Raw genomic sequence first — 12,975 nt, forward strand, 5'->3', positions numbered from 1 at the left:
GGTTCAAGTTGTTTGTTGATTTTGATATTTTCTTTCTTATAGTTATTCTTTTTCCTGGTCCCTTATTTAAGTTTTCTAGATTCCTGCTATAAGTGAGACCATCCGGTATTTTTCTTTTTCTTTCTGGCTTATTTCGCTGAGCATGATCCCTTCCAGCGCCATCCATGTTGTTGCAAATTGCATGTGTTTATCTTTTTGGAATGCTGAGTAATATTCCATGGTGTATATGGACCACATCTTCTTGATCCAGTCATCTATTTTTGGGCATTTGGGCTGTTTCCAAAGCTTAGCTATTGTAAATAGTGCTGCTATAAACATAGGGGTGCAGGTGTTCTTTGGAATTGATGTTTCTGTGTCCTTTGGGTAAATACCTAGGAGTAGAATTGCTGGATCATGTGGAAGCTCTATGTTTAGTAGGTCCAGAAATCTCCACACAGCTCTCCATAGTGGTTGGACCAGTTTGCACTCCCACCAACAGTGCAGGAGAGTTCCTTTTTCTCCACACCCTCGCCAGCATTTGTTGTTGCTAGTTTTTTTAATATGTGCCATTCTCACTGGTGTAAGATGGTATCTCATGGAAGTTTTGATTTGCATTTCCCTGATTACAAGTGATGTTGAACATTTTTTCATATGCCTGTTGGCCATTTGCATTTCCTCTTCAGAGAAGTTTCTTTTTAGCTCTTCTGCCCATTTTTTGACTGGTTTATTTTCTTTGTTTTTGTTGAGTCTCATCAGCTCTTTGTAGATTTTTGTGATCAGTCCTTTATCATTAGTGTTGTGTGCAAAAATGTTCTCCCAGTGGGTGGGGTTTCTCTTTGTTTTTGCTATTGTCTCTTTTGCTGTGCAGAAGCTCTTTAATTTGATGTAGTCCCAGCTGTTTATCTTTGCCTTCACTATCACTGCTTTGGGTGATGTGTCTGTAAAGATGTCTTTGATGTGCATATAATGTATATTTCCGTCTATGTATTTTATGGGTTCAGGTCTTATGTCTAGTTCTTTTTTTTTTTTAAAGATTTATTGATTGATTGATTGATTGATTGACTTATACATACATGCATACAAGCACTGGGTACAGTTAGAAGCGCGGGAGGGTGAGAGGATTCCCCAGAGCCAGAGCGGGGAGCAGAGCAGGCAGAAGGACCGAAGTACACTGCTGAGGGGAGCAGCGGGCGGCAGGAGAGGTCTGCGCGCCATGTGGGACCCTCCTCCGGTGGCCGGGGAGCAGCCGGGGATCGAACCGGCACTGCAGAGGCTGCGGGCAGCTTCGCAACCCAGCACTCAACCGCTGCGCCACTCGGGAGGCCCTATTATGTCTAGTTCTTTAATCCATTTTGAGTTGGCTTTTGTGCATAGTGTTAGGTAGTAGTCAAGCTTGATTCTTTTGCATGTAGCAACCCAGTTTTCCCAGCACCATTTATTGAACAAACTTTCTTTGCTCCAATGCATATTCCTTGCTGCTTTGTCAAAGATTAGTTGACCATAAATCTGTGGGTTTATTTCTGGATTTTCTATTCGATTCCATTGGTCTGTGTGTCTGTTCTTGTTCCAATACCATGCAGTTTTGATGATTATGGCTTTGTAGTATAGTTTGAAGTCTGGGAGTGTGATGCCTCCATTCCCTTTTTTTTTTTTTTTTTTTTTTTTTTGCAGGAGAGCTTTGGCTATTCGGGGTTTTTGGTGATTCCATATGAATTTCATCAATAATTGTTCTATTTCTTTGAAGAATGACATTGAAATTTTTATTGGAATAGCATTGAATCTGTATATTCCTTTTGAAGCCAGGCTTTTTTCTGAGTAGGAGTTTAAATGCCCTCTGACAGGTTTGCCGTATCAAGCAGAGCCAGTTGGTTCTTCCTGGGTGGGTATTTGGTAGCTTTCTTATGGCAACCTCAGAATGTGAGGTCTCTGTCAAGATCAGGGCCACTATTACTTCTGATTCTCTGCGGCATCTGAGCTCTTTAGAGGAAATACTTATTTTTTTTGGAGAATTATACATTGTGAGTCATTATTTTAGGTTTTGGTCTGCCAATCTCTTCATCACAGAGCTTATAGATAGGGTAGAAACATTAGTAAAATTTTACTATTTCAAACGTTAACACTACCAAAAGTTTAATTGGGTGATTTAGTCCAAATTTTACTTCAAAATGTGTCTCATTCTTTTACAATCTCTCTGGTTTCTAAATATTATCCATAATTGTTTCAGATCAAATATCGGCCAAATTCTTAAAGTAGGTCTTAAGCATTGAACTTGTGCCTGTTTGGCCTTCAAAAGTAAGTGATGTGTTCTTTCTGAGGCTCCAGTATGCACACTGTGTCTTAGTTTAGAAACTGAAGTGATATTTAATCTTCCAAAGAAGTGTTTGTTATATGGACTCCCCAGGGGAGACAATGAACCCCTGAAGGACTCACTTCTTGAACTTTTCACATTAGAAGTATTTAAATAAAAATGCATCTTTGTTCCTAGCACCCAACCAGTCCAGTTAATTTTGATTACCTTAAACACCTTAATTAAGATATTTCCTAGATTGTGAAAATCCTGTTAAAATGCTGAAACAAGAATGAGATAAGACTCTTGAGTGAGCGTGTACAGTCTGGCTGTTACGCTTAACATCTACGTATTGTATAATGTCACCAAGATGCAAACTTGGCTTCAGCTCTAACAAATCCTGATGGGAAAATGTTCTGAATTTTGTTATTATTTTTGCACATTATTCAATCATAAAGAGTCTGTTCTTGTGAACTAACAATCAGGTGGTTATGAAGGTTTTTGTTAGCTCTGGGAATATCAATCAATTTGCTTCAAATAAGTGTGCACTAATGGAGCTCAGTTCTGCAGAGGCAGTGAATGAGCTGCTCCAGAGAAGGAAGCAGGCCTCCCCTTGCCCTGCTCCCTCTAATTGGTTGGAAGAGCGGTGTAGAAGGCTCTGAAAAGTCTGCATGTAGGGTTGAGGGAATGCTAGCTCTTTTTCTTTGCTGAACTAGAATGTAATCAGAAACCTGAGCTGCTTACCCAAAAAAGCAGTCTTCACATTGGGGGCATTTCCTCTTGATTTGATCCTGATAACTAGCTGACTAGCTCCCCATTTGTTCACACTGCCTGTAAGTTTATTGATCTGTCAAATAGACATGACAATATCTACTTCATAAATCTGTGCTGGAATCATCCTCCATTCACATAGTAAGGGCTCAATGAATATCCTCCTGCCCCAACATAATCTCCTCTTCCCCAAGAGTATAAACAGCTCAGTTGTAAACAAATCAAAGCATAGTCAGGGGCAAAACTGATTCAAGATATATTTGCAATAAATCCACACTTCAAAGCATTTGAACTAAAACTACCTCTTATAAGGGCCTCTCCTGGTGGCACAGTGGGTTGAGTGCAGTGCTGTGAAGCTATCTGCAGCCTCTGCAGTGTGGGTTCGATCCCAGCCGGCCGACAAGATACCCACATGGCGCGGCAGACCTCTCCTGTCTCGCCCGCTGCTCCCCTCAGCAATGTATTTCAGTCAGTCTACCTGTTCTGTTCCCTGCTCTGTCTCTAGTGAATCCTCTCACCCTCCCACACCTCTGGCCTGTACCCCGGTTCTTGTATGCATGAATAAATAAATCTTTTTTAAAAAAACTACCCCTTATAAATAAATGATATCACCTTTCTGCTGTTCTACCTAAAAGAACAGCTCTTAGAACTCTGAGGAATGTAAAGAAACTTACACATCTTAGAAAAACCAAGGCCAGGATTATACTTCCAAGCAAGACCAGCTTGTTAACTGGAAAGAGACAGAAGAAAAAATATCTCCACCTCATGAGACTTTGCCTACCTGAAAGTGTTGCTGTTGCTCTGAGAGAGATTAATTTGGCAAGTCAGAGACTTAAGAGACTTTTGTCATTCAAAAGGTGCCCAGAATCATTCGTTGCCCATAATTCATTCACTAAGATGGCTTACTTCCCTCCTAAAATGTAGGCGAATACTGGTTGCACTGAGTAAATGCCCTAAATGTCATGGTTTGATGGGGAAGAAGAGAGAAAGTACATGGTGCATCCAAGGAGCAAAGGAGGCTACTCTGGTTTTAGAGAGAAGAATGGATTCAGTGTTGACTCAGATTTGACTCTGGGAGTTGGAATCAAGTGTACCTAGAATTTAGGGACAATAATCTCACCCTTTATCTACACTGCTTTGTTTCTTGCCCTTAGAACCTATCTCATTAGTAGAGCAGTAATTCTATCTTTTCTCTTTTCTAAATTATAATTTAAATAAGTTTTCTGGACTAGCCAGGTTCCTACCCACCCTTGTAAATACAGTGATGAATGGGGGATAATAGCTCTACTAACAGATAGGCAGCTTAGAAATGAACTTGTGAAGCCAAAGCTGATCTTAACTTGTTATATTGGAGCTAGTGATGATTCCTAACAGCTTGCTATGGTCAAATTACAGATGCATCACTAGGAGTATTAGTTGTTGCATTTGCCACAGAGGCAGGAGGGATGTGAGGGAGGTTAGAAAGTGAGATGTGAGTCCAGATTGCCTGGATCTAAATCCCAGCTCTGCCACTTGATTAGATATTTGACTTTGATAGAGAGCAGCTATTTGTCTTGGGCAGGTTTTCAGTTCACGCTAATGAGATTTCTCCATCAGGAAATTGATGGTAGAATAGTACCTAGTTCCTGGGGTTTTTATAAGGATTAAATTTATGAACACATAAAGATAAATTTACTAACATGCTGACAACACTGCCTGGCATGTGGCAGGAGCTCAGTGAGCAGGAGCTATTTGCTATTTAAGTGGTACAACCAATATGGGCATACTTTTGTCTCCACTTCGCCACATTTTCCAAGTAAACTTTTCTTCCTTAAACATTTTATTGTTGCATTGGAAGAAGGCAATAAACGTTTTCCTAAAGGCCCTGAAAACTGGGTTAGTCAGATTTTCTAGTCACATAGAATCAGACTCTTAATTAAAATATCAGAGCATATATTCAAAGAATGCATAGTCCTTGGTAGCTGAGACCCAACAACCGAAATTGGAGTTGTAGAAACAATTGAAATGAACTTTCATAAAGGATCCCATTTCATAAGAAGTTAGGATGGGGCCTTCCTGGTGGCACAGGCATTAAAGACAGCGCTATCAAGCTATTGCCAGCCACTGCAGCATAAGTTCAATCCCCTGCTGGCCAGGAGCAATCCACATGGTGCAGCAGACCTCTCCTGTCTCGCTCGCTGCTCCCCTCAGCAGTGTATTTTCAGTCAGTCTGCCTGTTCTACTCTCCTCTCTCTGGTGAATCCTCTCAAACTACCCCCCCTCCACACACACACACACCTACCTCTGGTCTACACCCCAGTTTTTCTATGTGTAAATAAATAAATCTTTGGGGGGAAAAGTTAGGATGGTTCAAACTCTTTAAAGGCTGCTTGCTTCCTTAAGAGAACTTGTCTACCTAGTATTCACTACCCTTTCCCCAACTTCTAGCTTTTAAATAACTTACACTTTTCTATAGTTTACATGTTTTGTGTTTTTTTTTCCAATAAAATTGCAAATCTTAGTAATAGCACGCCAGGTTTTGAAAATATTTAAAACATAAAAATAAGTTCCTATCCTTGCACAAAGGAAAATAAATTAGGGGACAGGGAGAAGGAACAAATTTAATTCAATACTCTTGTTAATTTCCAAACATTTCAAAAATCACACATAATTTGATTTGTGTGTCGAGCTGTATTTTTAAAAGTGTATGTCAAACTTCCAGGGGTAGAAAGAAAATGAAGAGGGAATTTACTGGCTTTCCCCCCCTATATTCCCCTAAATTTTCAGGGAAATTTTTTGGGAAAAAGCCTGCTTATTTTGAAGTCTGCTCTTGCCAACCACTAACAAGTCTGTGTAATACTGCTACCAAGGCAATATCTTGACTATGTAGTCAGAAAGTGTGGTGTGCAGACAGGATGAAACTAGATTAACAATGTGAATAGAAGTTTTTTTAATTAGAAAGAAAAGAAAATCTCACTGCTTTGTATAAGTGGTTATGACATTAGCAGTTCTAACATCTGTTATTACAAAGGAACTTGGTTATAGCAGGATTTTTCTTTATTGCCTTGTTCTTGGGTACAGGGATACATGGATACATTCCAGTGATGCCCCTCCCTTGTAACTCCACTGAGTCCTGTGAACCTGGATTCCACCCCATTCAAGTTAGACAAAGAAATGTTTCACTTGCTAAAAGCAGGAACATTTTTTTCTCCACATTCTACTTGAAGCCCCTGGATTCAGACAGACCCTTCCAGACACAAGTTGAAACGACAGATGCATCCATTTCTCCCAAAGCAGCCCAGATATCGCTGCTTAAAATCAATTGACTCTATGTGACAGGCGTAACCAACATCCAAACACCTGATCATTTTTCTATGGCTGTTATTTCAGCTTCAAAAATGTCTTCATTTTCCTCCTGTTTTCCCTTCAGGTACAATCCTTGGATTTACCCTCCGACCATACAAAATGAGCTACCGGGAAGTCAAGTATTTCTCCTTTCCTGGGGAACTTTTGATGAGGATGTTACAGATGCTGGTGTTACCCCTTATCGTCTCCAGTCTTGTCACAGGTACCATATGCCTTTTTTTTTTCCTAAGTGTGCTTATGGCAAAAGATTGCTTAGAAAAGCAAATGCTTTATGTTTCTGCTGGATGCATGCTCTGTTCTAGAAAAAAAAAAAAAAGTCCCTTCAAAATGATGGAAAGGAGGCTTTAGTAATGCATGAATGATTATAACTCTCGTATTTTACCAATCACAAGAGGAAACGGATTGAAACAGCCACGTAATTGGTCAGCCTCACTCCCAAAGAGGCACCCTGCTAAACACTACACAACCAGCCTTCTCTGACCACAGCGATATAGTTGACAACAGCGTACAACAGGTCTGTTTTCTCACCCTCTTATCCCACCCAGATAACATCTGGTTGGACAGCCTATTAGCTATTGATGCAAGAATGCTTGTTCTCAGAGCCACCAGGACTTGAGCGGGAGCCTTCTTGGAAGCCTCATCAAGAGGTAATGCCCACAACACACTCACCAACTCTGCTGCCACCAACACTTTATCTTTTCCTGGTGAACCCGCATGATTTCATTTCCTTCTCCAGTTGTCCCCACCCACCCCCATGACCTTTTACGCTGGTGGGAGAATGGGGAGGGGGTGGGAGATTTCCCCGTCTGGATCTTTTGTTAGTGAGATTCTTTGATTTTCAATGAGTGGAAAAATTGGCAGGACAGGATTCTGTTTTCTAGGACAGTGAGTTAACAATTTACTCCTGCATGGGAAATGGTTAAAGAGGCATTTGTGTGTGTGATTGGTGAACACAGAGCCAAGTAATTAAAAAAAAAAAATGTGACTGTACGTTCCTTCCTGCCCACTCTTCTCTTTCCCCACAGCACATCTCTGACTTGGAGAAGGAATTTCCATAGACACTGCCCCAGCAGGATGGTTTCTGGGTTTGTAGCTAAAGCCCAGAACTCAGGTATTACTGACCCTGTTCTCTTTCCCACCCTTGGCTCACCGTCCTCCCTTAGGCAGAACACTCGGCCTCCTTGTGAGCTGATCTGAGATCTTTCCTCCTCCCAGGGAGTTCTCAAGGATATTTATAATCTTCTCTCAAGATCTCTCTGTAATAAGAACTTCATAGGTCAACTCCGAAGTCGTGGGGAAAGATTCTGGCCACTACATGCCTTGGAGTGCTGGCCGTTACTTGGACAGAAACTATGTCAGTTTTTTTTTGTTTTTTTTTTTCTCTGCTGGCTTCTACTTGTCCAGAGCTTTAAGCAAGTGATTGCTTGTATGCCAAGGACGCCCATATGGAGGATGATGGCCCATAAAACAATCATGTAGGCAGGATGATTAGGGCACTTGTTGAAACTGCCCTGATCCATTGCTGGCTAGAGGTAATCGTAGCAGCCACAATTCTTATCATAGAAGAGAGATTAAATCTGACATGATTGCACATCCTTGTCTTATTATCCACGTGATACCATCTTTCTGGAAAGCAAACTCTTCACAGTTAGCACTTACAGAACAGAATTTATATCCACCATATTATTTCATGGAGCAAGGAATTCTTCTTGGCCCTCTCTATTAGTGGGAGTCTGAAATGAGTAACTGCAGTCTCCCTCATACTATACTAAGGGGTCGTGGATTTCCTAACACTATTTCTTCAAGGACTGACCAGAATTAGCAGTTTCTGCTTTCTGTAATTGGGCAAAAATTGTGTTACCCTTTATAAGAGGAAAGCCCTCATTCAGTACAACTAGAGAAAGTATTATTTCCCTTAGTAGCAATTCTAGTTAACAGTTGCCTTGAATTGCAATTTTCTTGTGTTTTCTAATACTTAATATATAACTTTATCAGAGGAATAAGAGCTTTCACAGAGTAATTTGCAGAAATAAAACACTATGATGCAATCCTTTTGCATGGTTAAAAAGAAATATGTGGGAGGGCCTCCCCTGGTGGCACAGCAGTTGAGCACTGGGCTGCGAGGCTGCCCGCAGCCTCTGCAGCGCTGGTTCGTTCCCTGGCCGCCAGCAAGGGTCCCACAAAAAAAAAAAAAAAAAGAAAGAAAGAAATATGTGGGGAAACCTTGGAGAAATTGCCAGTTGCCAGCAACCTATGTAAACTTTTAAAATGTAACCTAATTGCAAGTTGAGATAATTTAGTGAGGCTCAGCTCTTCTTTAGACCCTGTGAAGACCAGAAGTTTGAGGGGCATAATTTTCTAAAGATCTTTTTAAGATGTTAGTCTTAAAGAAGTAATTTCCAAGCTGTCCAGTAACTTGGATACTTACGATCAATTGGAATGAATGATTCAAGAAGAATTTTCTTCAGAGTTTTAAGTACAATGATTATGAACCCAAGAGGGATATGACCCATGGAAATGAGGAGGAGGGGTGATACTTCTAGAGATTGAACACCCACCTCGAGACTCCCTGTGTGGATCAAGAGATGTTCTTGGAGACTGAGCTGCCTAGAGGGGAGCAAAGGTATGGCCACCATTTTAGAATGGAAAAGCAAAGGCAAATGCAACTGGTAGGCAAGCAGTAACATCAATATAGGAAACTGACATTCAGGTTCCTCATTGTTGTCCTACTTTGATAAAGCCATGGATACATAGAAATAGTTCTCTTCAGCAGGAAAAGCAACAGGAATAAGTGTGATGGTGAGTGAGAAGTGAAGTGACCCAGCTGCAGAATAGTGTATACAAAGAGAGGCAAAGGGACTACTGTGTCTTGAAAAGTATCAGCTCTGGTCAGTGTTGCCATGTGTCAACAAGGGCCAAATCTTCCCATTTTTCAAAAGAATCAAGAATCCAGAAGTTCAAACATTTTTAAGAACCTTCAGATTTTTAATATAATTCAATATAATTAACAGGACAAAACACTGCAAGCTAAACAAAATGTATTTGTGGGGCTGATCCAACACTTGCATTATTCCATCAGAATTCAGGTTTGAATATCGGTGCTGTTGATTATGGGAAATGCACTGCTGGACCTGTGCTATCAGGCTGTCACTGGGTGTCACATGTTGCCTTATTCCACTGTTGACAGTTAAGCCAAAGCTTAACATGGAAATAACTCTCAAGCATCATATTTATTGTTACCTAAACAGCTCCACTCTATTTTCTAGGTATACCTATGTTGCATAAGAGTTACACCGCTCTTTTCTGTACCCAACATTAGAATAGGAACTCAGAGGTCATGCTCTCCACAGAGAGTATTTCCCAATGGGAAAATGCTTGATAGATTTAGTGCTCTTAAGTTCAACAGTCCTTGGGTTTGTGAGAATAGAAATTAAAATGCATGAAAAACTATATTGCATTTCTTAGACTAGATTTTGATTTTGCAAATTCTGTCCATTTAACTGTACTAAAGTCACATAAATTTGAGAAATCCAAGTTAAATTTTTGTTTCCGAAACCACCGTGTTTGTGAGTTATAGCTCTAGAGTCCCTGTAAGCCACATTTTCCTTTTCCTGAATCTGAAATATCAATCTTCCCAAACATCCTTGGTGTACATTAGCATTCCAGAAGCTGCCAGAGAGAAGCTGGGAGAAAGCCTAATGGCTAGATTTGTACTCAAGTACCTTTTTTTTTTTTTTTTTAACAAGCAGAGTATGTCTGTGCCAACACACCACACAATAAAATAGGGATTTGGCGCCAATTTCTATTGATTTGGTCGGGGTAGGCAGCCAAACTAGGTACTTCATGCCAGAAATATGAGTTGGTTTGACTGACTTAGTCTGATTAAACTCACTAGATAATAATTAAACTCCATTTCAGGTTGTGCTGTATAAACATATCACCTCCTCCTTACTTTGAAATCTTTTCAGAAAACTAGTGCCTCTTTTCTATTCTAAGTGCACATTCCTTCTCTATGATTTACCTCCAAATAAATCTTTTGTGTCTCCAGTTTTCTGAAAGGGGGGAGTGTAACTTTTCGCAATTGTGAAATTTCGCAGACTAAGTAAAAAGGGATGGTAGGGGTGTCGGCAGAAACAGTAAAAGTGGCAGCAGTGTCTGGGGTCTGTGGTAGGCACACTGGAGGTAGGATTATAAAGTGAATGAAGTTTATTTTTTAACAGCCATTCATTCACAGCTATTTATTGAGCTCTTACTATGTCAGGCCCTGGGCTAGACACAAGGATACGTGAACACAAATATCATCCCCAAAAAGATGCAGAAAGGACAGGGAGTGAGAATCTTCTCTGAACCCATTAAATCACACAGTATACAAAAGCAAATTCTAGTTCCATCGATGAGGGAGAAGGGATGATCTTACTCCCAACAAGAAAGACAATTTGATTGATTTTAAGAACATGATCCAGTACCTGATTTTTTGAGTCATGGCATCTGCATCTCAAAGTTATATGAGCACCACCCCTACCATCATTTACTTAAAATTTTCTTTAAATTAAATTAATATTCTTTTCTTCCACTGCCTTTAATCAGTGAGGGAAATGGATACCTTACTTGCCTTGTGAAGGAGATAATATATTACAGTATTAGAAGATTCTCCACTGATTCTTTTGCTCACTAAAACCTCTGAGAGCCTAAAACAAAAAGAGAGAGAGGAGGTTTACAAATGTTAATAAGGTTAAATATGCACTAACACCAAAATAAAACTTTTTCTTTCCTGTTAAATGAAGGATTGAAAATACTAAATTAAAAAGAATTTCTAAAATACTAAATTAAAAAGAATTAAAAAGAAAAACTTTCTCACTTTGGGTTTTAATCTTAATTAAGGAGGAATTCTGTACCACCAGAATAAATAAATACCACTGTGTTTACCCCACTTTGGGAAACACTGATCTGGTTGACCCGTTCCTTCCAAGTCATGGTCCACCTTCTACCTAAACTTTTCTAAGGACAAGAGATATTTGGAACACAAAGATCTTTGGGAAATGCTAACTGGTCTTTTGTATCCAAGAGGAAACAAACAAATGAAAAAAACAAAACAGGAAAACAAAGCCAAACATCTAGCTGCCTTGTAACCCCTCGGCCCTATGACAAGCCCCATAAAAGGCTAAGTAGTCTTGGGCATTTCCTTCCAAATGTGTAGATCAGGAACTGAGTGAAACATGGGACTTAACTATAGGTGAAGCCAACAAGCTGCAATCACCAACAAAGGGCTCTCTTACCTGAGAAAATAAAAAAATAATAAACATTGTGCCTCAAATTATGACCCTTGGCTTTAGAAAATTAACAATTGCAGTAAGAGCCAAAGATTTTTCATCTCACCTAACATAAGAGGGCAAAAAAATGAGCTATTCCTAATTTTTGGGGTATATGCAGGGTTTGCTAAGGACTTGCAGAAATGAGAGCCAAACTACTTAAGAAAAAATTAGTATCTTGAACTATTTATTCATCACTATGACTCTGACATACAGTTGAGACCTATTTGAAGCACTCCAGGGGCTTATGAATAAGGAAAGGGACTTTAGGTTCTTCCCCTTACCCCCCACATACCCATTTTATAGACGAGGGGGCAAAAGGTTATCTATCTCAGGTGGAAAGGAGTTTCTTGGGGCCTCCCTTACATTCCATATACAGCAAAGGTGATATGGACACTAATGTTATGGGGCCGAGTTGAGGATTTATCCTCGGCATGAAATATGTGCTCCATTAGTGGTAGCCATTGGCAGTAAGGTAGCAGCAGCAAGAGCTGTCCTGGTGGTCCATATTGTATAAATGAAGATTCTAGAGCAAAAAGAGAGAGCTTTAGTTCAAGGGCATGTAACTAAAAGCCTCTAGCTTCCATGTATCTCCTTTGTCAGCCATCCTTGCTAGGATCACTTTCCTATTAAAGGTAAACTAAAGAAACCATGAAGCTAATCGAGTAACAACATGGGAGCTTGAGAGAATTCCTTCCTCACCACTGGAAAGAATTGGTTTCTGCCCTGCAGCATGGGGTGTGATTGCCTTTTCACAGCTGCAAAATTCTGAATATTATCACTGGTTATACAACTGCCCAGTCTTTCTCTTCCTGAAAAACTCAGCCCTGGTGTGTGGCACTGTGTATCCCCCTGGTGCACACACACTGCGAGCAGAGCCTTTCCAGCCAACCAAAACTTAGAGAAACTGAGTCTCTGTCTCAACACGCAAACATTTCATGGTGATCTGGAAACAAACCAGCCAGAAAAAAGCAGCAACTTCAGTTCATTTGAAACTGACAGGCTGGCCCCACCAGTGCTGTTCACAACCATGGGAAGAGAGGCTCAGTAACATCCATCTAGAGCTGGAGGTGGTGGGACATAAGGAAACACCCATCTCTGAGGCAAAGAGATCATCTGGCTTTTTTGCATTCTATAGAGAGGAAATCTGGATAATTTAATATTTTATTTTGTGGATTTGGGTTTTGGTTAAGTGGACAAAATCACTTCAGTTTAGCTGTCCCAGAAAACTTACACCTCTTCATCACTGACAACTTCATTCTTGTTGAGGCTTCTTTTATGCCA

General features: G+C 40.2%; 1 protein-coding gene across 4 annotated transcripts in view; it reads left to right on the forward strand.

Annotated features, from left to right (window-relative positions):
• Window positions 1-12,975, forward strand: part of SLC1A3 (solute carrier family 1 member 3) — a gene marked incomplete at both ends in the record, with an annotated part of 76,665 nt that overhangs the window by 14,851 nt on the left and 48,839 nt on the right. For 3 of the 4 annotated variants that reach the window (XM_084233463.1, XM_084233464.1, XM_084233466.1), the window contains one exon: window positions 6,447-6,584. The exons of the other annotated variant lie outside the window; for it this stretch is intronic. In XM_084233463.1, the coding sequence (XP_084089589.1) occupies window positions 6,447-6,584 (138 nt within the window). The remainder of the gene's footprint in view (window positions 1-6,446; window positions 6,585-12,975) is intronic. 4 annotated transcript variants of the gene reach the window in all.

This window comes from Talpa europaea (genome assembly GCF_964194135.1).
Source record: "Talpa europaea genome assembly, chromosome: 5".
NCBI lineage: Eukaryota > Metazoa > Chordata > Mammalia > Eulipotyphla > Talpidae > Talpa > Talpa europaea.